This window comes from Arachis ipaensis, chromosome B8 (genome assembly GCF_059453495.1).
Source record: "Arachis ipaensis isolate K30076 ecotype BB chromosome B8, ASM5945349v1, whole genome shotgun sequence".
Taxonomy (NCBI): Eukaryota; Viridiplantae; Streptophyta; class Magnoliopsida; order Fabales; family Fabaceae; genus Arachis; species Arachis ipaensis.
Window position 1 is genome coordinate 129,998,301 of NC_142443.1, and position 24,271 is coordinate 130,022,571.

Sequence of the window (24,271 nt, forward strand, 5' to 3'; positions counted from 1 at the left end):
CTCCTAAAACCGCTGCTTCAAAAACCGGTGGAAAACCACCAAACTGAGAACTGGCTGGTTTGAAGAAAACGTTCTCGTTTTTGTTTGCCAAATTTGGCTTAGCCAGATAACTTTCAGGCTTGGTTTGGTAAAACTTTTTGGTAAAACTTTTTGAAGAGGTGTTTGTGTTTTTTAAAAGCTCAAAGTCTTTATTTTGTGTTTGGTATCAGAGTATTTTTGAAAGCATCAAAGATAGAGTTTTTCAAAATTGACTTGTATTTTTCAAAATTTAAAAATTTAATATAATTTTATATGTTAACTAATTTTCGAATTTAATACTTACATTTATGTCTATTATAGTATTTTTAAATTTTAAAAATTATTTTACCAAATACATGTTACTTGTAATCACTAAAAAAAATTGATGTTACTTGTATTTATTAAAAACTATTTTTAATTTAATTTACCAAATATAAATACTACTATTTTTAAAAATCCATGTTTTAAAAGTTAATTTTTATAAGCTAAAGCTTTACCAAATTAAGCCTCCCTCTCAGCCTCCACCAGAACTCTAAATCCCCCTTCTCCAACCCTACCCTCTCTTCGAGCCACTGCCGTCGCCTGTCCATCGAGCCACTGCCGCCGTCCATTCGTCGAGCTCGATCGCCGTCGTCTGGTCGGCGTCTTCCGTCAATAAAGCCATTCCCTTTTTCTTTTCGGATTGAAGTTCTGCCCCCTTGCTTCTCGTTCGATCTGGCAGAGTGCTGTCGTGAGTCGTCAGTGGTGAAGTGAAGAAGAAGGAATAACAGTGGTCGTCGTCTGGTTGCCGTCGCACTCAACTGATCGCCGTCCTTGTCTGCTGCTCAGATCGAAGGTCAGTGCTCACTGTTAGGGCTTGTTCTTCATATTTTTAATGGTCTGTTCAGATGTGAGAACAAAGGTTTAGGATTCTGCTAGTGCTACTTAGATTGCTTCTTTTTCCTTTTTGAATTTTTCATTCTTGGTTCTTTGTTACTGCTAGTGCTACTCAGATTGAATTGTTGGATGATTAACTTGTTGAATGATTAACTTCGTTCCTCTCTGAATCATATGAAAAAATATAAATTCATCAAAATGAGAAAATGGTTTGTTTATTCAAATGAGACTCCTGCCAAAGTATAACAAAATTTTGTTAAATTTTACTTCCATATTTGTTCTTTAGCTTTGGCTTTGTAATTGGATTTATGTCCTGAAGTTGAAAACATGCTATCTGCTGGGTTTGGAATTCAGCAGTTCCAGATACTATGTATGAAGGCTGTAGAATCCAATGCCTTCTACGGGCACTTGAACTATGCCTTGACAGAAAAAGCATTCAGCAGTCAGTATTTGGTGAATTTAATGAGATATGTACCAAGTGAGATCCTGCATATCTTGGCAAAGTTGATTCTAGTCTATTATTCAACCTTTTAAAATTTGATTATTTCGATAAGAATTTGCTTTCTGCTTATGGTATTATGTCTTTGAAAACATAATATCACTACTAATGGTGCTATTTTACAAGGACCTCTATCTATTGCTGCTAAGAGATCTGGTTTTCCAAACTTGGTTGGAATTATGTATAAATTGTGTGGTGTGATGTGATGTGGCATTGCTAGTGTAGTTTCTTAATTGTGATCAGTCAGTTGAAAACTAAAATATTGCTAATCTTTGTTAAAATTATACTAAAGCATGAGCTTTTATTTGTTCAATATAAAAGCATGAGCTTTTATCTATATGTTTGAGTCTTCTCTCCTACATTAAACTGAATTTATTTATTGAATTTTGTTAAGCTAGATCTTGTTTTGAACTGAATAAAATGAATGATGGAAATTTTATTATTGTTGATTTTTGTTGTTGAATCTTTGTTTGGATTAAAAAAAGAAATAAGGAACTAAAAAAAGAAGAAAGTTAGTGCATAAAGAACTAATTATGTTGTAAGGTGTTTATTTATTTATTTTTTATTATAAAACAGTTTTTTGGTTGGATCACGGTTGAACCGATTAGACTAATGAACCAATGAACTAGTAACTAGAATGGTTCAGATTTTTTAAACCTTAATTGCTAGTGTATAATTTGTATGTTTCTTTTTCTCTTTTTTTTGGGCTCTATTTTGTTATTATATAGAAAAAGCTTGTGTGTGTCTATTCTAAGTTATGAAACAAGCAAAGGCAAATTTATTGATGCAATATTCAATGAATTTTCGCTTCAGGAGAATAATAAAGACTAGTTCAATATTACTATAAGAATCTAAACTAAATTATTTGTTACAAAAAGCGAATAAAAATGAAATATATAACATTTACAAGATTATTGTTAACCTAAAATTAAAGGGAAAAAAAGAAGAATAGAGGGTAAAGCAGGCACTACAGCGTAAAATGGAGTCCTTATATAATAATATAAGAAAAGCAAAGGAAATTACCAATTCAAAGTCCTTTCGAACCAAAGCTGAAGCTAAATCAAGGTTCTAAAAATCGGATCGGTGATTGAACCGTTTTAGTTATTAGTTCATTAGTTTATTGGTCTAACTATGGTTCATTTGAAAAAATAATAAAATAATAAATAAATTATAAATAAATACTAAAAATAAAAATAGGACAAAAATAATTTTTTATTATTCCACAAAAATAATTTTCTAATAAAAATAGGACAATTGAATTTCATTCTTTGATTCAAACGAAGATTTCCCCCAAAACAAGAGAAAAGGTTTGGTAAAATTTTTTAAATACGTGTTTGTATTTTTTAAAAGTACAAAAAGACTATGTACTTGTGTTTGTAGTTTTTAAAAGGTTGGAGTATTTTTTAAAGTATCTAAGGTGGAGTATTTTAAAATTGGTCTGTACTTTTCAAAATTTAAAAAATATAATATAACTTCGTATATTAACGAATTTTAAAATTTAATGCTTAAATTTATATTTTTTATAGTATTTTTAAATTTTAAAAACAATTTTACCAAACGTAATTATTGTTGCTTATGTTTATTTAAAATTATTTTTAATTTAATTTATCAAACATAAATACTATACTTCTTAAAAAATTATTTTTTAAAAACTAGCTTTTACTTCTAAAAAATAAGAACTTTACCAAATTAAGCCAAACTCTAGCGGTAGCCTCCTCCACGGCCGCTCTTCTGCCGGCATCCGTCACGCTCAACACCACCGTCTTTGTCTGGGCGTCGAGTCCGAGTCTCCAACCCTTCTCCTCATTCACCAAGTGCAGTTTCTTCCTCGAGCTCGCCGTACGCCGTTTTCTCTTCGTTTGCTCAGCCACGCTTCTGCCGCCGTTAGCCGTCGTGCTCGCCTCCTGGTCTCCGTTTCGGTCGCGCTTCTGCCCCTCTGCTCAGACTGCTTAGAACGAAGGCAATGACTTCATTTTTTTTTATTTTTCATTCTTTGTTCTTCGTTCTTTGCTCAAAAGTCATCGAATGGTTATTAAAAATTGGAATTTTTTGTGGTTTTAATTTTTTATTAAGTGATTATTTGATTGTTGATTAGCTCTGGTTCTGCCGTTTTTCTGTTTTTCTATTCTCCGTCAGTAGGTGGATTTTTCCCTGTGAGAAAAATTTTAGTAATCTTGAAGGTAGAAGCACAGCATAAGCTGTTACTTTGTTGTAATGGGTACTGGAATCGAAATCAAAACAAACATGGGGGCTCCCTCTGCGCAACTTGCTTGTGAAGGGGTTGAGAAACCTGTTTTCGATTTTGAAGCTGTGTCCCCTCCTATGTTGATACTTGGCTTTCTGAGGGATCTATCCATCGATTTTGAAATCTCCTGTTTTGAAATGCACCCTACCATTAGTGATCAATGATCAGGATCCCACCCTCCACTATGCTCTTGATTATTTTTGCAAGGGGTTGTGGGGGTGAGAAGAGGATTGGATGGCATTTTTGTCTGGTAAATTAGAGAAGGATAGTGCATGTTGGGTTTCTTTTTGTTCACTGCTTGGAACTTTGTTGCTGAGAATTGTACATGTCTAATGATATGTCTTCTGATACAATGATTTGCTAAACTCTGTAAACTTTTCTGTATTAGTCTAGCTACATTGAGCAGCATTATGTTGGACTATCAATTTTTGGATTGGTTTCAAGTTTCAACTTTCATGTTTTCTTCAATAGGATTCACTTGAGTGAATTACATGATGCTACACATCCTGATGTCAATTTTAGCCGTATTTGATGGCTGTAGGTAGTCTAGGATTGTAAAGCACCACTTTGATATTAACTTTTATCTTAATCACTCCTGTTCAGGCTTCTATGTGTACCAGAATATGATTACCTTACTTTTTTATTTATCTTTTGAATACATGGTGTGATTTTGAACTTTTCAAGTTTAATTTGGAATTAAGAGAGCATTGTGTGTTTCAGGATTTGTGTTATTGCTAAATGGAGTCACACGCAATGATTCTTCCGTTGCGCTATTATTCAGTTCCTCTAGTATTGTCCGCTACCCAACCTACTCCTCCATTTCTTGCTTTTCCCTCAAAAACTTCTCTTTCATTTCCGCGCCTCAATTTTCCCACCACAGGTAATTAACCACTTAATTATTCAGTTAGTTACAATTGTTAGTTACCCTAGTACTCAAGTTTGCACTCCATCTGTTTGTATAAATGCCTATACGGGGATACAAACTTGCGGAACAAAATTTCTCCATATTTTCTTTTGTTTTGTTTGTGTTCTATGTTTCAAGAGATCATAGGGCTGCCATTGTGAACAATTTTTTTATTTTTGATATGAAGCAGGGGGAAGGTTGTGGCACTGTCTAACTGTTAGTGAAGGCTTGTCCTCTGCCAGTTCCTCTGGAAGCAGTGTTGATGTTGATGATGGCAGTGGCGGTGGCGGTGGAAAAGAAGAGGTACTGTTGGATGAGAGTCGAATGGTTAGGGTGTGTGATAAGCTTATTGGTGTTTTCATGGTTGACAAGCCCACACCTACCGATTGGAGGAGGTTGCTGGCTTTTAGCAGGGAGTGGGACATCATTAGGCCCCATTTCTTCAAGCGATGTCAGGATAGGGCAGATGTCGAGGCTGATCCCACAATGAAGGAGAGGCAGCTCCGCCTTGGAAGGAAGCTTAAAGAGGTATTACCATGTGCACTATTTGTAAGACAAGAAATGAATATGAAATAAAAAAGGTGTTAGATAGTACAAACCACACTTTTATACTGGAAATTTGTTACAGGTCAAAGCTTGAAGCCCTGGAAACACCATTTGTAACGGCCTAACAAGACAGATGGTTGTATCAAGGAAATAGTCTTGCACTTTAAGAGTTTAGGATATACCATTTGTAGTGTTTATAGGGTGTAACCATATTGCTATGTGCACGGACAAGGTGTGAAAGAAAGAAAGGACAGAATAATATGTCCTTGCTTTTTCGTCCCCCATTTTTGTTTTGCCACAGTTTGAATGGGATATGATCATTATTGTATTTTTGTAATGCAGTCCTACTGTAAGCTGTATTTATTTGGGAGGCATAAAGTAGGGAATGTTGCAATTTTATTAAAAAGTTCTTGTGCAGATTGATGAGGATGTGCAAAGACATAATGATCTACTTGAAGTGATCAAAGGGGACCCATCAGGAATTACTGACATTGTCGCCAAGCGTCGTAAAGATTTTACAAAAGAATTCTTTGTGCACCTTCATACTGTAGCTGAATCCTACTATGACAATGCTGAAATGCAAAATGGTAGGATTTTGTTTTACAGGCTTATAGCATCTTTGTCTATTTTCGATAACACTTTGGATTTAGTTTCCAATCTCATATCAAAATGTGTCATCTTCATTTCTTGTCTTGTAAATGATCAAGCCACATTTAGTTCATTCAGTTCTGAGTTTTGGACGTATTCTGAACAATTACATTGTTTTTTCTCATTTGACATAAATTAACTTTAATGAGGTAGAAGAAACTTAGACTCTTAAATTTGTGTAAATTTTAGTACCCTTGGTCGAAACTTAAAAACTAGAATAATATTAATTGATCCTCAGAATACTAATGGCGGTAGTTCAGTCCTGCATATTTAATTAATTTGTTTGTTTATAACCTCCTTTTTTTTTTGTGACAAGAACTTGCAAAGCTTGGGAACATTTGCTTGGCTGCTGTACAAGCCTATGATGATGCAACCGAAAGCATGGAAAAGTTAAATGAAGCAGAGTTGAAATTCCAAGATATTTTCAATTCGCCCTCACTTGATGCTGCCTGCAGAAAAATAGACAGTTTGGCTGAAAAAAAAGAACTTGATTCCACATTGGTATTGATGATCACCAAAGCTTGGTCGGCTGCTAAGGAATCAAACATGATGAAAGATGAGGTATTGATGATGAAATCTGCATTTTCCTATTCCTATCTACGTTGATATATCTACTTAACTTTATGAGCTCGAAGGTTAAGAAATTTTTGTATGATTATTGCAACTAATATAGTTTATTTAGGGTACACTGGTAGTGTAACCACATGGGAATTCCATTTTTGTTAAAGGAGAGATGTCATAAAAGGGTCTACTCATTTCAGATTTATGTTTGCCGTAACATTATATGTAAATCTTGCCATTTTCTTATATTATTGTATGCAGGTAAAAGATGTACTTTATCATTTATACAAGACTTCCGTGGGAAACCTCCAGAGACTTGTGCCAAAAGAGATTCGAATTATTAAATATCTTATTAGAATTGAGGATCCTGAGGAACAACTGTGTGCTCTCAAAGATACATTTACACCTGGAGAAGAACTTGAAGGAATCGATGTTGATAGCTTGTATACGTATGTATTAATTTCAGAATGTAAACTTATTGAAATAGAATTTACTTACAGTTGTGTTAACCATTTCGTTATTAATTTTTAGGACACCAGAGAAACTTCACACATGGATAAAGACTGTGGTGGATACTTATCATTTGAGCACAGAAGGTACCCTTATTAGGGAAGCAAGGGATATGCTGAATCCAGAGGTCATCCAAAAATTGGAGGTCCTTAAAACTGTTGTGGAAAGGAATTTCATGTGAATTTGAGCTTAGCTTAAAAATATGGGTGCACTTGGAGTGTAACATAATACAGCTGCATGCTTTGCATTGCCAAATGAAACTGAAATGCAGCAAAATAGCAATCTGTTAGAGTTATTTTTTGTATGGCTGTAGAGTTAGTTTTGTATAGCTGGCAGGTTAGTTAGTCTGTTAGATCTACGTCCTACACCACTAGTTAGTTATTTATTATTCCTATTTGTACAGCTATATACATTGCACATAGTTTTGGTTTTGTGAATTAATTAAATCATTCCAAAATTCCTTTCTCTTTCAATCTCAATCTTACTCTTTATATTTTCTTTGCTCAAGGCTGCATTACAAGCTTTCCTCTCTTCAAGCTTGTTCTTGCAAGTTATTTGAATTACAAGCTCGATAAGTCAGAAATAACAGATCACTCACCAGATCCGAATGCAAGTCATTCATCCGAATTTCACTACAAATTTTGAGAGATTCACTACTTTCATGTGTCAATTCTCTCAGTTTCAAGCACACATCGGCAAATCCGACTCCTCTTCTACCATTTCTGATCCGATCGGTCCTTATTTTTTTCATCCAGAAGAAAGTTTTGGAACTCCTCTGATTCCGCTCTAGCTAACGCCTCAAAATTATTACCAGTGGTCGCATGACATGTGGAGAGCACTGAGATCGAAGAACAAGGTGAAGTTCCTTGAAGGATCGATTTCGAAACCGACCGAAGGCGATCCTACTTTCGAAGCATGGGACAGGTGCAACAATTTTTTTCTCTCTTGGATCAACCTCTCTCTCAGTCCTGAGATTGCTAAAAGCGTGTTGTGGATTAGTTCAGATGCAGATTTGTGAAACGATTTGAGGCATCCTTATTCGCATGGAGATGTTTTTCGAGTAGGTGAGTTAAAAGAGGAATTCTATGCACTCAAACAAGGTGATCTCTCTATCACTTCTTATTTTACAATGTTGAAGGCTATTTGGGAAGAATTAGAAAATTTACATGCCATCCTTAATTGTGTTGCTTGTGTGAGCGGTTGCTCTTGTGGATTAAAAATCGTTCGAGATCATACATCTGAAGAATATGTTGTTAAATTTTTAAGAGGTTTGAATGAATAATATTCCACTGTTAAATCACAAATTATGCTTATGAAGTCATTCCCTGAAATCAACACTGTGCTAGTTATGCTAACTCAACAGGAACGACAGTTGAATTGTGAGTTGTCTGGTAGCAAAATTGTAACTAATTCTTTGGAAGTGCAATCCTCAGCTGGAGGTGGTTCATTCCCAGCGAGAGGCGGAGGCCATGGGAGAAGTACAGGTAGAGGAGGCACTCAGAAATCCTATGGTCGAGAATACACTTCCAAGCTTTGTAGCTACTGTAATCGAATTGGTCATTTAGCAGAAACTTGCTGCAAGAAAAACGGCTTTCCTGCTCACTTAAAACAGCGAGTAGCTAATCAAATCAGCACTGAAGGGACAGTTGAGAATTCCAGTGCTGAGATCACTGATTCTGGCTCGGATGAAAAGAGTAGCAATAAAGTACTAGAGTTAACTCCAGATCAGAAAGAAACTTTACTGGCTCTCCTCCAACAACCATTCATGCCAGCTTCCAATAGTGTTAACCACATCTTTTCTTCAGCCACCCTCACTCAGCCAAAAGGTAGGCATTTCTTGAGTATGTCATCAAATTTTAATAAAACCTCTTGGATACTTGACAGTGGAGCCACTGATCATGCATCTTACCTTCAAGAGTCTTTTAAAACTTCTTTTACATGAAGCCGGTCTTAGTAAATCTACCTGATGGCTCCACCACCACTACAAACATTTGTGGCATTGTACAACTTTCGAACCATTTGATCCTTACCAATATTTTATTCATACCTCGCTTCAAATATAATTTAATTTCAGTTTCTAAACTCACAAAATCATTGCATTGTGAATTAAAATTCACTGATTCTTCTTGTGAGATACAGGTACTCCCATCATTGAAGATGATTGGGCAAACGTCATTGGTGATCTCTATGTGATGAATGCTCAACCCTGAAAACTAACTACACCAGCAGTTCATATACCCTCAATAAATCTGACAATGGAGCAAAATCTAGGAGCCTTATGGCATGCTAGACTAGGTCATCTACCATATAGCAGAATGTCCATAATGAAAAATACATTTTCATTCATCGAGTGCATCTCATCATCTCATGTTTGTGATTCTTGTCACTTTGCTAGACAAAAGAAATTGTCATTTTCTACTAGTAACACACTCTGAAAGTGTTTTTGACTTAATACACATAGATATTTGGGGGTCACTCTCAATTCTATTAACTTTTGGCTATAAATACTTTCTTACTATTGTAGAAAATAAAACAAGGTTCACTTTGATTTATTGCATGAAATTGAAATCAGAAGCTGCGAAATTGGTTCAAAATTTTGTTCAACTGGTGCAAACCCAATTTCATAAAACTGTGAAACAAATTAGAACAGATAATGGAATGGAATTTAAAATGGATTCTTTCTACAACTCAAAAGGAATATTGCATCAAACATCTTGTGTTGAGACTCCTCAACAAAATGGAATTGTTGAGAGGAAACATCAACACATATTGAATGTTGCAAGAGAACTTTTATTTCATTCTCATGTTCCAAAATATTTTTGGTACTATGCAGTGCAACATTCGGTACATTTAATCAATAGACTGCCAAGCACTTTCTTAAATCATAAAACTCCTTATGAAGCTCTTTTCAATGCTAAACTAGATTTAAATTCTCTCAAGGTGTTCAGTTGTCTTGTTTTTGCCATTACTTTAAGTGCTGGTAGAAGAAAATTAGATCCAGGAGCTCGAAAATATATTTTTCTCGGATATCAGTCAGACACAAGGATATATTCTGTTTGACTTGAAAACAAAAAAGCTTTTCATATCAAGAAACACTGAATTTTATGAGCACCATTTTTCTTTTAAACAAGTGACAAATGATCTCTCTTCCATGCATCAACATCCATTGAAGTTGTCAAATTCTGACCCTTTTGCATTTTATTATGATAATTTCACACATAATACAGCTGCATCTCATCATAACACACCAGCACCTTCCACCATAAGCATTGCATCAGATTCATCTATAAGTTCTGCATTGCCAGTGGCATCTCTCATGACATAATTACTTCTTCATCATCCTTAGCATTGGAACCAGCATCAGCACAAGCACCATTAAACCATACATCCACTAACATTGAACCTCCACCTGCTGTACCAATTTTTAGAAGGTTTGAACAAGAAAGAAAACAATTGTCTTATCTTAAAGATTTTCATTGTTTCCACATTTCATCACATAGAGATCCAATGAATGCTATCCAATTACCTTCAACTTGTAAGTATCCTCTTTTTCATCATTTGTCATATGCATTATTCTCTCTCCCAAGCACCTATCCTTTACTTCTTCACTCATAAATAACCCGGATCCCAAACACTATTTTGAGGCTGTCATGCATGATTACTGGTGGAAGGCCATTGAGGCAAAACTCACTGTTCATGAGCAAAACAAGACTTGGATCATCACTCCTCTTCCTCCTGGGAAGAATGCAGTTGGTTGTAAATGGATCTTTCGTACCAAATTCAATCCAGATGGCACCATTGAGAGACACAAAGTGCAGCTTGTTGCCCAAGGCTTCACTCAAATTCCTAGAGTGGACTACATTGACACCTTTAGTCCCTTGTGAAGATGAGCACTGTGAGAGTTCTCATTGCCATTGCCACAGCGAAGAACTGACACCTTCATCAGCTTGATGTGAATACGGCTTTCCTTCTTGGCGACCTCCATGAAGATGTTTACATGAAGCTTCCAAAGGGACTGCAGTGTTCAAATCCCAAGTTAGTTTGCAAGTTGACGAGGTCTTTGTACGGCTTGAAGCAGGATAGTTGCCAGTGGAACATCAAACTCTCTGCTGCTCTTGCTACTCAATCTGAAAATGATCATTCATTGTTTACTAAATCCACCAGTACAAGATTTACTGCCATCCTTGTTTATGTGGATGATTTAGTGCTGGCAGGGAACGATCTGGATGAAATTCAGGCCGTTAAGGTTTTCTTAGATGATAAATTCAAGATTAAGGATCTTGGCATCCTCAAGTTTTTTATTGGTATGGAGGTGGCACGCAACAAAATCAGTATCGCACTGTATCAAAGGAAATATGCATTAGACTTAATCACGGATTGTGGCTTACTTGGTGCCAAGCCAGCTTCTATGCCTATGGAGTATACTACCTCCCTGTCTAAGGATTCAGGTTCTCCTCTTCCTGATGCAACCATGTATCGCAGATTGGTGGGCAGACTTCTATATCTTACAAATACAAGACCTGACCTTAGCTATTCAGTTGGGTGCTTATCTCAGTTCATGGATTCACCCATTGATGCTCACTTAACGAAAGCCTATCGAGTCCTTTGATATCTAAAGCAATCCCCTGCAACAGGCCTATTCTTCTCGGCCAACAATTCCTTTAAACTCTCTGGTTATACAGATTCTGATTGGGGTGCTAGCAAAAACACTAGAAAATTCATTAGTGGCTATTGCTTCCTTCTTGGCCACACTCTCATTTTTTTGAAGAGTAAAAAGCAAGCCACAGTTTCAAGGTCCTCATCAGAAGCTGAATATCGTGTCTTTGCTAATGGCACTTGTGAGCTTATTTGGTTACCCAAGCTGTTAAAAGAATTTGACATTCACCCTCCTCTTCCGGTCGATATTTTTTGTGACAATAATTTGACTATCTACATTGCATCAAATCATGTATTCCATGAGAGAACCAAGCATGTTCAGGTAGATTGTCATGTGGTTCGAAACAAGTTTAAAGAAGGAATTTCTAATCTCAGGCACATTGCCTCTAGTGAGCAACCTGCAGATCTTTTCACTTAACCCCTTGCTCCCAGACCATTTTCTCACTTGCTTTCCAAGCTGGGATTACTTGATTTGCATAACCCAAGTAATACCAGCTTGCAGGGGGCTGTAACATAATACAGCTACATGCTTTGCATTGCCAAATGAAACTGAAAATGCAACAAAATAGCAATTTGTTAGTGTTTTCTCTGTATAGCTGTAGAATTAGTTTTGTGTAGCTGGCAAGTTAGTTAGTCCTTAGATCTAAGTCCTACACCACTAGTTAGTTATTTATTCTTTCTATTTGTACAGCTATATACAATGCACATAGTTTTAATTCTCTGAATTAATTGAATCATTCCAAAATTCATTTTTCTCTCAATCTCGTTCTACTCTCTTCTATTTTCTCTGCTCAAGGCTGTATTATTAGCCTTTCTCTCTTCAAGCTTGTTCTTGCAAGTTATTTGAATTACAAGCTTGATATCATTTTATATGGAGCATGAGTCCTAGATGTCTACCAATCTGTAAGCCATGAATTAAACGCATTGATTCAAGGGTTTAGACATTTTCTTTAAACAATAGAATCAGCTAAGCCAGGGAAAAAGCTAGACAATTCTTGATAATTATAGCGTCTAATATAAAGTTAGGTCCTGGTTATTTTAGTTTCAATACGATGTTGAAAACTGGGTGAGAGTAGGGGAATGTGAACTTTGCGTATGGTATGCCATATTTGAGATAGGAAAATGACATATTGGAAATTGAGAATTGGAATAAAATATTTGTAGGTGTAGTTTTTGCAGATAAATGTACAGCCTTTTGTATCTATTCCCCCCTTTAATCCTGTGTGTATAATTAAATCCAGAAAAATGAGGAATAAAATACAGATTTGGTCAATCTTACTAATATGAATATATTGCATGTATTAACTATTTGCTTTTCATCATTGAGGTCGGTGATTGGCTGGCCAATTTTGCTTATGGAATTGGACATTGATTCTAATTTGGAAATTTCCTCCTGGTGGTTACGAACTTACGATAGTGCTTCCTTGCTTGTGGAAATGTTGTCCCCCACTATGTTGTTGTTCCCCACTTTTTTGTTACTGAAAAGCAACTTTTGACAATTGTAATTGGGATGATTTTATCATGGACTTATTTGATCGAGTGGAGGGGGTTATTCAACAAAGATTTCAATCTTTATATATTCTCCACTTATGAGTTTAATCAAGATATCTAAACATATTTTTAGGAAAGATCACTTGGGAAGACTGGAACTAAGAAGTATGTTCCTAAAATATATTTCTAGGGCATTTTACTTGAACAAAATAAAAGAGAGAAACGTTTACTCAAATGTAACAATTACAATCTCTTTACTTGCGTGTCCTGATTCATTATTATGTAAACCGTAGAAAGTTACCACGGTTTTAGTATTTACACATAAACCGTGGCAGGTAAGCACAGTTTATGAATGAAAAAAAATGGGCATAAACCGCGGTAAGTAACCACGGTTTATGTAGAGAAAATTTTGATCATAAAACTCTGTTACTTGCCACGGTTTACGAAGGAATATGGAAATGCAGAAACCCTTGTTATCTGCCACAGTTTATGAAGAGAAAAATTCTATATATATGAGTGAGATTCAAGGTGTTGAAGAGGAGCATTATCACAATGGCAAGTGAGGAAGAGAGTTTTCTTGTCTTAGTGCATTGTTCTGGGAAAATTCAAAGAAGCAAAAAATACGGTGTGAAGTTCACTGACAGAGAACTGTTGAGTGTATTTATCAGTTCATCAAGCACTTTGTCAGATGTAAAGAACAGCATCTTGTAGAAGTTTGGGGTATTTGGGAGCAAGTGGGTGAAGAAGCTATTCTATAAGATTCCCATCGCAGGTGTGTCGACCGGTGTTAAGTATGATACGTTTGTGATAGCGGCCGATGAAGATATTCGGGTTCTGTTTCATTGTGTTAAGAGTTTTCCAGAGGTCAGATTACACGAGCTGTATGCGAAGTTGGAGGTTGGTGTCGATAGTTCTAGGGCATCAGCTCCACTTCATAGCTCGACTGCCGTGGGCGGTGCGTCTAGTTCAATGCTTGCGGCGCACCAACTGTTCCACAGGTTGCATCCCCTTCCTTTGCAGCTGATTTAGATCGAACGGAGGCAGTTGCTTCTGTACCGTTCGAGAATCGTGGGGTCTGGCAGCAGACATTTGAGGTGGATACTGGTCGTGGCATGATTCACGATGTTCAAGGGTTCGGGAAATCTGATCGAGTTGAGAATGCAATGCGGGACGATGACTCTGACCAGGATCCTGTAGATATAATTGGGGACAGCGATGATGACACAGGTTCCAATCCACATACACAGCATGGCCCTTCATGTTCTGGCACACAGCAGTACCCTCCGCACTTCTCCACTCTAAACTTGGAGGCTTTAGGGCAACAGGCAGACGAAGGTGCTACTATTGGGGTTCTTCTACAGAGTTTCAGATTGGGCAATCATTCCAGAATAAAGATGAAGCTGTTTTGAGTGTGAAGGACTACAGCATCCGTTGAGGTGTTGAGTAAAGAGTCTTAGAGTCGGATCCTCTGAAGTATCATGGGAAATGCAAGGAGTTTGGCAAGGGTTGTAGTTGGTTGATTCGCATATCGTTTCGTGCACGAAAGGGCACTTGGGAGGTTAGGAGGTACAACGGTCCGTACACTTGCTTGGCTACCTCCATTTCCAGTGATCATTGGCAGCTTGATTACCACGTTATCTGTGCGAGGATTTATCCGTTGATTAGGGCAGATGCTGCGGTAATGGTAAAAGTCTTGCAACAAGCAACGGAAGTCGATTATGGGTTCAGGCCTAGTTACAGGAAGGTTTGGATGGCAAAACAGAAGGCAATAGCACAAATATACGGAGATTGGGAAGAGTCGTATGCCGAGTTGCCACGTTGGATGCTAAGGGTCCAGTTGACCATGGCCGGGACAGTTACAGTGTTGAAGACTTCTCCTATTAAACTTGGGGATCAGGTCGATGAGTCTACAATGTACTTTCATCGCCTTTTCTGGACATTTTCACCCTCAATTGAGGCCTTCCGGCATTGCAAGCCCCTCGTGAGCATTGACGGTACCCACTCGTATGGCAAGTATGGAGGCACGCTGCTGTTGGCGATTGCGCAGGATGGAAACTCGAATATCCTCCCGATAGCCTTCGCCCTTGTGGAGGGAGAAAATGCGGAGTCATGGTCCTTTTTCTTGTCCAACCTACAATCGCATGTAACGCCGCAGGTGGGTATTCTTGTTATCTCCGACCGGCATAATGGCATCAAGGCTGCCCATGAGGCCCCCGAGAATGGTTGGCTGCCTCCACGTGCTTTTCGAGCGTTCTGTATTCGTCATGTAGCGGCGAATTTTAGCCTAAGCTTCAAAGGTAAAGACGCAAGGAGGATGTTGGTGAATGCTGCCTATGCAAAGACTGAAGCGGAGTTTTATTACTGGTTTGACATCATGCGGACTGAGAATCCGGCCATGTGTGATTTGGCCAATCGGATGGAGTATGACAAGTGGACCCAGCATCAGAATAGCGGGAGACAGTTTGGGCACATGACAACCAACATTAGTGAATGTGTGAATTCTGTGTTAAAGGGAACTCGCAACCTCCTGGTCACTTCATTGGTTAAGTCAACTTACGAGAGGCTTGCTGAGCTATTCGTGGTCCGCAGACAGATGGCGGAGGCACAGATGGGGATTGGTGCCGGCTCATTGAGATCCACTCGGCAAACTGGGACTGAACATCCGGCATCTGTGGCCTATAATGGGTCGCATCGTCGTCCCTAAGCATGTCTGCTATATTCATAAAGAACTGTGGCTGACTAACATGATCCCCGATGTCTATGAACCGTCATCTGCTTGACTTTATTCGGCGGCGGTAACTCGCCAAACAACTCCCTAAACCACTCCCATGCTGGTCTTCCGTTCTCCATCAGATTCTCAAAGTCAGTCAGGCACCCACTAACGGCCTTCCCATCGATGGGCAAACCTAGCTGATATGCCACATCTTGCAAAGTGATACTGCACTCCTCAAACGGCATATGAAAGGTGTGGGTCTCAGGGCGCCACCTCTCAACGAATGCGCTAAGTAGAGGCTTATCAACCCAGAACCACTAACTGTTCAGCCTAGCCAAGAGATACAAGCCCACGGTCTCCAAATACAGTATAATCCGTTCGCGTAGAGACATATTATGTTGTCTCCTAACACAGGTAATAACCTTAGTAGGCTGCAACAATAACAACAATAATAACAAGACATTTTTTATTTCCCATATTGGTTTCTTATTTTCTCTAATAATAATAATAATAAGGTAGTATAACTAACCTCTTGGTCGATGTTTCCAGCCACGTGCGCAACGCCATTTAATCGGTATATGCGAGTTTCGTCGTACATGACTCCACCACCCAAAGGCTGAAAACCACCCCAAAGACTTTCCCAGATTCTCTCTCAAGCTCTCAGAGTTGCAAATTTTGCCCCACCACATATGAGATCGGTCATGACTTAACGCGAATTATGTATTTATACACTTCCAAGCGGTTTTATGCTCACACAGTTTACTCATAAACCGTGGGAATCTAGCACGATTTCCACCTACCATATTCATGCATAATCTGTTATTACTTATCGCAGTTTATGCCCATTTTTTTTTCATTCGTGCTTACTTATTACGGTTTATGTGTAAATAGTAAAACCGTGATAACTTTCCACGATTTACATAATAATAAATCAGGACACACAAATAAAAATATTGCTATTGTTGTATTTGAATAAACATTTCTCCCTCTTATTTTATTCAAATAAATTCTCCATATTTCTAGTTATATCATTATTATGTTTAGATATCATTTTGGACAGACCCCCTAATTCGGCTATGTTGGACTAGCATAGAGATTATAGCTATGTCGGTATAGTTATTGTCCATATTTACTGACCGTTGCATTTTATTTCACACTTTTCATTCAATTTCTATGAAAAAAATTGGAACACGATATGACACGATATGGAATACGATACGATACATGCCGACACGTAAATTTTAAAATCTTATAAGATACAGGGAACATGCATACATATAAAATATAAAGTATTTTTTAAATAAATCATAATGGTATTTTAATATTTTATTGATATTAAAATATAAATTAATTTTTTAATTATTTTTAATGTCTTACTTTAATTATATCAAGTATTTAAAATATTTTAATAAATAATAATATATACTATATCTAAATTTATTTCAAGAATATGCGTTAAGAATAAGATTAGACACGCTGACATGTGATGGTATTTAGGTGTGTTCAAAGTAAAAAATATTTTACTTTTTATTAAGACACGATTTAGACAGAGCAAATACGCGTGTCCAACGAATGTCGATGAATGTCGTATCTAAAATGTGTTTGACACGTGGACACAGCAACTCAGCAAAATATCTGTGCTTCATAGATCATACGAAAAAAAAGATACTGATCATCATTAATTTTTCTTCCTTCTATGGTACTCGTCATTTTTTAAAGAAAAAAAATAATAAAAATCAGGGAAAATTCCCCTATTTTTTTCAAAAAATATTCTTAATTTTTGTATTTTTTTTATATTATGTTTATTTTCTTTATTTTTTTCCTCCAATTAAGATCGGATGTTGGTTCCAAACTTCCAATTTAATTTTGGAATCACATTTTTATTATTATTGAGAGGCCGAATAATCTTAGTACTTATCTTTTGATAAAACATAATTCTAAAAACCGGATCGAACTGGTCAATTGGATTGGTCCTGTCAGACATGTGAAACCATTTATCAAGAAACCGTCCGGTTTGAAGAAATCGAAGCCGTTTTAGGCTTGCTGAGTCTTTGAACCAATGTTTTGAAAATCAGACTGGCCGATTCGACCGGTATAACCGTAAATCGGCAGTAATTATGATCCGGTTTGTCTCTTAAAACCGCTTCTCTAAAAACCGAGAAGAACCGTCGAATCTGCCAGTTTTCGGCCGATTGAATTGGACAAAAAACCGACCGGTTTAAAAGAAACGGCGTCGTTTTTGCTAAATTTGCTTACTTTCACTCTTGGTTCTGAAGCTCCTTCGTTTCGTTGTCCCTTTCTCCCTCCCGTTCTTTCACTGACAGAAACTCAGCCAAAAAACCCTATCACTGTAAGCCTACACCACCGTCGCCGCAAGGAGTGGCATACTGCCGCCGTCCGTCCGTCTATCTAGCTTCCCTCGTGCTCCAAGTCTTCAACCCCCGTTCGCTGTCACCGATCGCAGCTGCTTCCTCGAGCTCGGCGTCCGTCGTCTTTGTCTGCTCAGCCGCGCTTCCGCCGCCGTTGGTTGCCGTTAACGTTCGCGTCTTCGTTCAGCCGTCGTCTTCTTTCGCGTTCTTCGCCGTTCAAGTTTGCTCGGGGGTCACCGTTCGCGTTCACTCGCCGTTCACCGTTCGGGTTCGCGTTCGTCTGGAAGCCACGTTGCCCTGCTTCAAACTCTGCGACCAACCCGCGCGCTCCACCTAGCCGTCGAGCTGCTCTCTTTTGTCGCCGCCGTGAGTTCCCTAAACCCACCACCAGACAATACACTCACACAACACCAATACTCTGCTTCAAACTCTGCAACTTCTTATTTCTATTACAATAAGTAACTATTTGATTTGGCAGTGGTTTGGATTTTTTTCATAGACTGAATTAAAGTATACAATAGTTATGTTCTCTTCTCTATCACATTGATACTAAGCTTTGAATTCTCTTATTTAGTTTCAAGTTTACCGCACTCAACATGTTTGATGAAATGCTTTAACCATATTTCGGGTTGGTTTTATCATTTCTAGCTTTTAGAAACTTAGTAAGTTGATTGCATGTGAAATTAGAATAACTGGATCTTAGTAATTAGGAAATTTTAGCTGCACAAATAGCATCTTTGTAGAAAACATATTAGCACGATGATTCCACTTGTATTAGTGTTCTTCTGGTAAATTTTAACTGTTAGTGTAAGCTTGTCAATTTGCTAATTGTTCTTGTGTTGTTGTTCTGTTGTTCTTCTGTCATTTTTATTTTATTTTTTTGTTGTGATTTCTGTTCTTGAACTTGTTAAGTTGATAATTTGCTAAATTGTTGTGCTGCTGTTGTTTAATTTGCTAAATTGTTAGGTTTATGTGATTTAATTTGTTGGATTTTCTATTTAGGTCTTGTTCTTGTTTATTTGCTAAATTGTTGTTGTGTATTTATCGTTGTCTTTGAGATTCTTGCTGGATATTGGTGATCATTGATTTATTATATGCTTCATGTTTTCATTGTTTTGTTGATTGTTTGTTTTGTTTCAGAAATTAATTTTTTGTGATCAATGCTCAAACTCTAAATGCTGTTCTGTTGGTTTTGCAGTGTTTGTTTTGTTTCAGGAATCAATTTTTTGTTATCATGCTCAAACTCTGAATGTTGTTCTTCTGTTTTTGTTTTGTTTCATAAATCAATATTTTGTGATCAATGCTGAAACTCTGAATGTTGTTCTGCTGTTTTTGTTGTTTCAGAAATCAATTTTTTGTGATTAATGCTCATACTCTGAATGTTGTTCTGTTTTGTTTTAAGGCTGTGTTTAGAAGAGGTGATTGATTTCTGAGTGTTGTTTTGTTTTTGTTTTAAAGCTGTGTGTTGTGTTCAATTTTCATTTTGTAGGAAATTCTTTGAGGTATATAAGAATTAGAAGGAAGACTATTTTAACGGTATTATTCTGTTGATTCTGGTATGCTACAGCTTGAACATAGAATTGAAGAGAGAAACCCGTTATTATTTTATCATTGGCCTATTTTTGGCATTGCATATCATTGTAGTTTGTTTATTCATAGAACTAGTTGTTTATGATCCCCTTTTGAAGTAAAAAAATGCAGTAGAAGAGTGTTTAGAACCAGTTGCTTTATTCATTGAATTTTTATAGAATCAGGTGTTTATTATAAAACGGTTTTTCTGGTTGAGCCGGTTAAACCAATGAACTAGTGAATCAGTAACTAGAGCGGTTCGATGACCGATCCGGTTTTTCTGAACCTTGCTTTGAACTTTGAAGAGGGAAGACCATGCTTGACCCCCCAGCCCCCTTCCTGAATCAAAAAGCAACCCTAGCCTCCAAACTCCAAAGGCTCAAACGGCAACCCTAGCCTCCACCACCACTGTCGTCTTCGTCTGCCCTCTGGTCGCTTTCGTCTTCGTCTGCCCTCTGGTCGCTTTCGTCTTTGTCTGGCCTCTGGTTGCCGTCGTCTTCGTCTGCCCTCTGGTAGCCGTTGTCCTCGTCTGCCCTGTGGTAGCCGTTGTCCTCGTCTGCCCTTTGGTCGCCGTCGTCTTCTTCTGCTCGCCGAAGGTCAGTGCTCAGTGCTCCCGTTGTCTCTTTTTTGCGTAGCGTGAACGCCGCCGTGCTTGTTTGCGGGTTTGCGGTGAAGAACCCCCCGCAGAACCACAAGCGCCACTCTCGTTCATCGCGCCACCGTTCATTGCACCTCCGTCCTCGTTGCCATTCAGCACCCTGTCGCTGCCTTCAATTACGGTATCTTCTCCTTCCTCGTTCACCGAGGCACCGACCTCGGTGCCATTGCTTTGCTCCGCCGTGCGACAACAGATCCACAGCTGAGTGTGGTCATGTTTCGCTCATTTGAATTTCTTAGATATAAACTCTCAATGTGCAGTTCTATTACTTCTACTGCATCTCTGATTTTTGAATTTTAGCATGCAGTTTTTTAGTTGTTGCAGTTGGTTCTGTTGCCAAATTTGTGTTGCTGCTTCATCGTAATTACTAATTTGCAATCTATAATTTCTGTTGTTGCTGATATTAGATTTGAGATTGTGGTTGATGGTTGATGGTTGATGATTGCTGAATTGTTGTTTGATTCTAGCAAGATTGAACACATATCTAGTTGTTAGCGATGATTGAACCATCTTATAGCTTTTCCTTCCATAACTTGAATCATTAAATGATTAGCTATACTCCAGTGCTGTTCGGTACTCTATAGTCTATACTCAGTATTCTTGGTGTTGATTGAATCATTGAATGATTAGTTCACTGCTGGTTTTTTTTTCTTGGTTAATTTTTGGAAAAAAAAATTGTTAATCTTTGTTAAAATTGTGCTCGAATTTGGCTAAAATTATAATCAGCTGAAGATCTTGTTAATCTTTATTAAAATTATACTGAAAATTTTGTTAAAAGTTTGTCAGAGCTTCTATTTGTTCATCATGATTAGTCTTTTGTTAGAGAAAAAATAAATTTGTCATTTTTGTTTTTAATGAAGAAATAGATGAATTGAATTAACTTAATTAACTAGATCAATAGATGATGGAATATTTTATTATTGGTTTGGTTAATTCAATGATTTTTTTTTGTTTCTTGTAACTATATTAATGAGTTCAATAGTGATATAATGACTAATAAGTGAGAAATTGTTAATAATTGCTGAAATCAAAGATTATATTAGATTTTGGTTGTAGTACTTTATATTTAGTAGACATTTTAAAATTTATATTAGACTATAATTATGTTTTAGAGTATTTATTTATAATTTATTTATTATTTTATTATATACAGTTTCTCATGTTAGATTACGGTTGGACCGGTTGGACCAATAAACCAATGAACCAATGATTAGAGTTGTTCGATGACCGGTTCGGTTTTCAGAACCTTGGAAAACCCCATCCACCCCTCAAATCAATCTCAAATCGGAAAAAAAAAAAAAAAAAAAAAAAAAGACGATGAGTTCAAGCAATAATACGAACGCCATTGCTGAATGCACGAAGCAACTGAGGCGCCACGAAGTTGCCATTGCTGAGCTCAACAACCTTCCCTCTTCCTCCGTAATTACCTTACTACCCCCTTTTTACTCTTTCTCCATTACTTCTAGGGTGTTGATATTCAATTAGGGTTTTTATGTTTCCCACTTTCTTGAGTTTGATGGGAACAATAAATTATTTTCTGGCTTTTATTGGAACTGTACTGGACCTAAGTGTAGTTATACAAATTAATTGGAATAAGAATAGTTACAATTTTGGATCATATGTTGCTAGCTTGCTATTGGGTTATTTCTTGAGTTAGGAAAACTAGTTTAGTTGTAATATGAATTCAACTCTACGTGTTTATTCTGTGACTTACTTTTATCCTCTTATTCCCTTGAGAAATGTAATGTAGCACTAGTTCACATTTTTATCAAATTTGTAACCATTGTCCTTAGGAGGTTAATTTAAGAGTAAACCTCTGATTTTGTCCCTGACCAAAGAACATGGAGGATAAAGTGGTTCTTTGCAATTTTAATTCGTCCTTTATGGTAAAAACTCATTTGTAGTTAATTTCATGTGAAGTTGATGACAATTTAGTTAAACCTATCAAATTATTTAACGATTCTCAGCTATTAACTTTACATAAAGTTAACTTTACTTAAGTTTCTACCTTTGAAAAAAGAGTGACGAATTTGAAAAATAATTGGGAGTGGTGACTCATCCTCCTAATCATTACTTGACAAATTTAGTCATTCTATACAAAATCCGTACATGTATGAAGGAAGCCTTTAAAAAAATGTCTATATTTCATGGCAATTTCTATTCTAAAATAATTACCCAATAGGTCTAAAAGGACATGCTTTGTTTTCTTGCTGCAGGCTGTGTATCAGAGAAATTGCAACTTATATTTTCGCACAACCATCCAGAAAGCAACAACAACTGAACAAAGTAAGAATTATTCACCTTTGACTCTGTTCTTCTCACATGTTTTTATGTAATTCTTAGGAGATACCCGTGTTTGAAGGTGCCAAACAATTCTAATAACATATTTTCCCCCTGAATTTATGTTGGTTAGAGCAACTAGGTTCAGTCAAAGCCAAGCTAAGAAATCTGAATCCTTCTTCGTAGCCATGAAGCCTAATTCTTTCTTGGTAAGTAACAACAATTTCCTGACCTATGAGGGAGGGCAATAATGTAATTAGGGGACTATGTTCCAACTTGGAAGTTTCTTCTTTTGTCCAATTGCTATGTAACGTGAAATGCATTTTACTAGTGATGTTTGTTCTACACTACAAAATGAACTCTAATTGAAATTTATCCCTTGTGAATTTTGTTTCATTACCGACTCTTGTTATTATTTGTGTTTTGATTGGTTATGGACATTTGATAGCTTCGAAGAAATTGTTATAGAGAACAAGATGCTATCAAGATAATCTGTTGGTTCAAATTTGTCCCACTAACTTATTTTAGTACACTACTTACCTCGTAAGATGTCTGTATTTTTTTCATGTAAGCTTCATGAAAAGTTATTTTTTATTAAAAGAAATTAATTTGAATGTGTTATTAGAATAACAAAATTTATATTTATCTAATTATATGCCACCATATGTGTGATTCTTTTAAATAACTTGGCAACTAGCTAGGGTTAAATACTATTGACTATATGGCCATTAGGAGTGTGCATGGGCCGGGTGAAGCCGGGTTTGATGTGACCCAGACCCAACCCGAAATATATACCGGGCCTATTTGTTAGACCCGAACCCGACCCTAGACCCGATGAAACCTATACATTTTCGGGCCACGATTATACCGGGTAAAAACCGGGTGAAAACCGGGTCGTTAACATTATATTACCTTGATACCTTCTTGTAAGTTAGCATGTAAAAATATCCAAATTTTCAAGACTCCAATCATTATTTGACATGGTAAAATTCACTTAGAAAAATATAATAAGAACCAACTCTTCTCTAAAATTAAAGCATAACTATAATCAATACTAATATTGCCTAATAACACCAAATATTTAAATCAATACAAATAACACAAGATTATGAATTAGTCTAAAGTCTTATGCATTTTAAACATAAAATATTAACTTATAGTCTTATATATAATGACTAATAGTACAAAATATTAAGGTTTACAACACTTAAATTTCACATAATAATAGCCATCATCCATCACTAATAACACAAAATATTAATTATGTATGATGACCGGGTCACCGGGCCGATTTCGGGTGACCCGAGCTATGACCCGGACCCGACCCGAAATAATGATCGGGTCTATTTTTGAGACCCATACCCGACCCTAGACCCAATGAAATCACACCAAATTAGCCCCTAAAGTGTTTGGGACCGGGCCGGGTCTTCGGGCCGGGCCGGACCATGCACACCCCTAATGGCCATATATAATTGTGGATGAGCGACTCTTACACTGACTTTATATAAAACTAAAATCATAAATTAGATATAAAAGAATAAAATGTAATAAAGTTGGAGTCGGTGTACGAGGCTGAAAGAGCAAGGCTGGTACAAAATATCTTTACAATAAGGTGAGAAGATAAGGTTAAAGTTTTAATGGGGGTAGCTTTCGGCACAGCAAAGCTTGAGAAAGAAAACCCAGTTAAGTTAATTCAACCTAAACCCAGTTTATGGTTAACCTTGAATC

The 24,271-nt window shown here is 36.9% G+C and overlaps 3 protein-coding genes across 5 annotated transcripts; all 3 read left to right on the forward strand.

Moving 5' to 3' along the window:
- Positions 1-513: 513 nt before the first annotated feature.
- On the forward strand, positions 514-7,280 carry LOC107612988 (uncharacterized protein At4g37920). 2 transcript variants are annotated; one of them, XM_016314801.3, is made up of 7 exons: positions 514-853; positions 4,359-4,518; positions 4,733-5,070; positions 5,507-5,675; positions 6,053-6,297; positions 6,559-6,746; positions 6,829-7,280. In XM_016314801.3, exons 2-7 carry the CDS (start codon positions 4,377-4,379, stop codon positions 6,986-6,988), a joined length of 1,242 nt encoding a protein of 413 aa, XP_016170287.1. In that variant the 5' UTR covers positions 514-853; positions 4,359-4,376; the 3' UTR covers positions 6,989-7,280. The 2 variants fall into 2 exon arrangements, with proteins under 2 accessions (XP_016170287.1, XP_016170285.1); XM_016314799.3 differs by having other exon boundaries at positions 530-853; positions 4,730-5,070.
- Positions 7,281-14,635: 7,355 nt separating this feature from the next.
- LOC148549847 (uncharacterized) lies at positions 14,636-15,658 on the forward strand. The gene has a single exon (XM_088495807.1). The coding sequence runs from the start codon at positions 14,636-14,638 to the stop codon at positions 15,656-15,658; it is 1,023 nt and encodes a 340-aa protein (XP_088351933.1).
- Positions 15,659-17,939: 2,281 nt separating this feature from the next.
- On the forward strand, positions 17,940-22,939 carry LOC148549848 (Prefoldin chaperone subunit family protein). Of its 2 annotated transcripts, XM_088496073.1 has the most exons (5): positions 17,940-18,402; positions 19,526-20,384; positions 21,417-21,682; positions 22,480-22,549; positions 22,677-22,939. In XM_088496073.1, exons 3-5 carry the CDS (start codon positions 21,581-21,583, stop codon positions 22,727-22,729), a joined length of 225 nt encoding a protein of 74 aa, XP_088352199.1. In that variant the 5' UTR covers positions 17,940-18,402; positions 19,526-20,384; positions 21,417-21,580; the 3' UTR covers positions 22,730-22,939. The 2 variants fall into 2 exon arrangements, with proteins under 2 accessions (XP_088352199.1, XP_088352198.1); XM_088496072.1 differs by lacking the exon at positions 19,526-20,384 and having other exon boundaries at positions 17,952-18,402.
- The last annotated feature ends 1,332 nt before the right edge of the window (positions 22,940-24,271 follow it).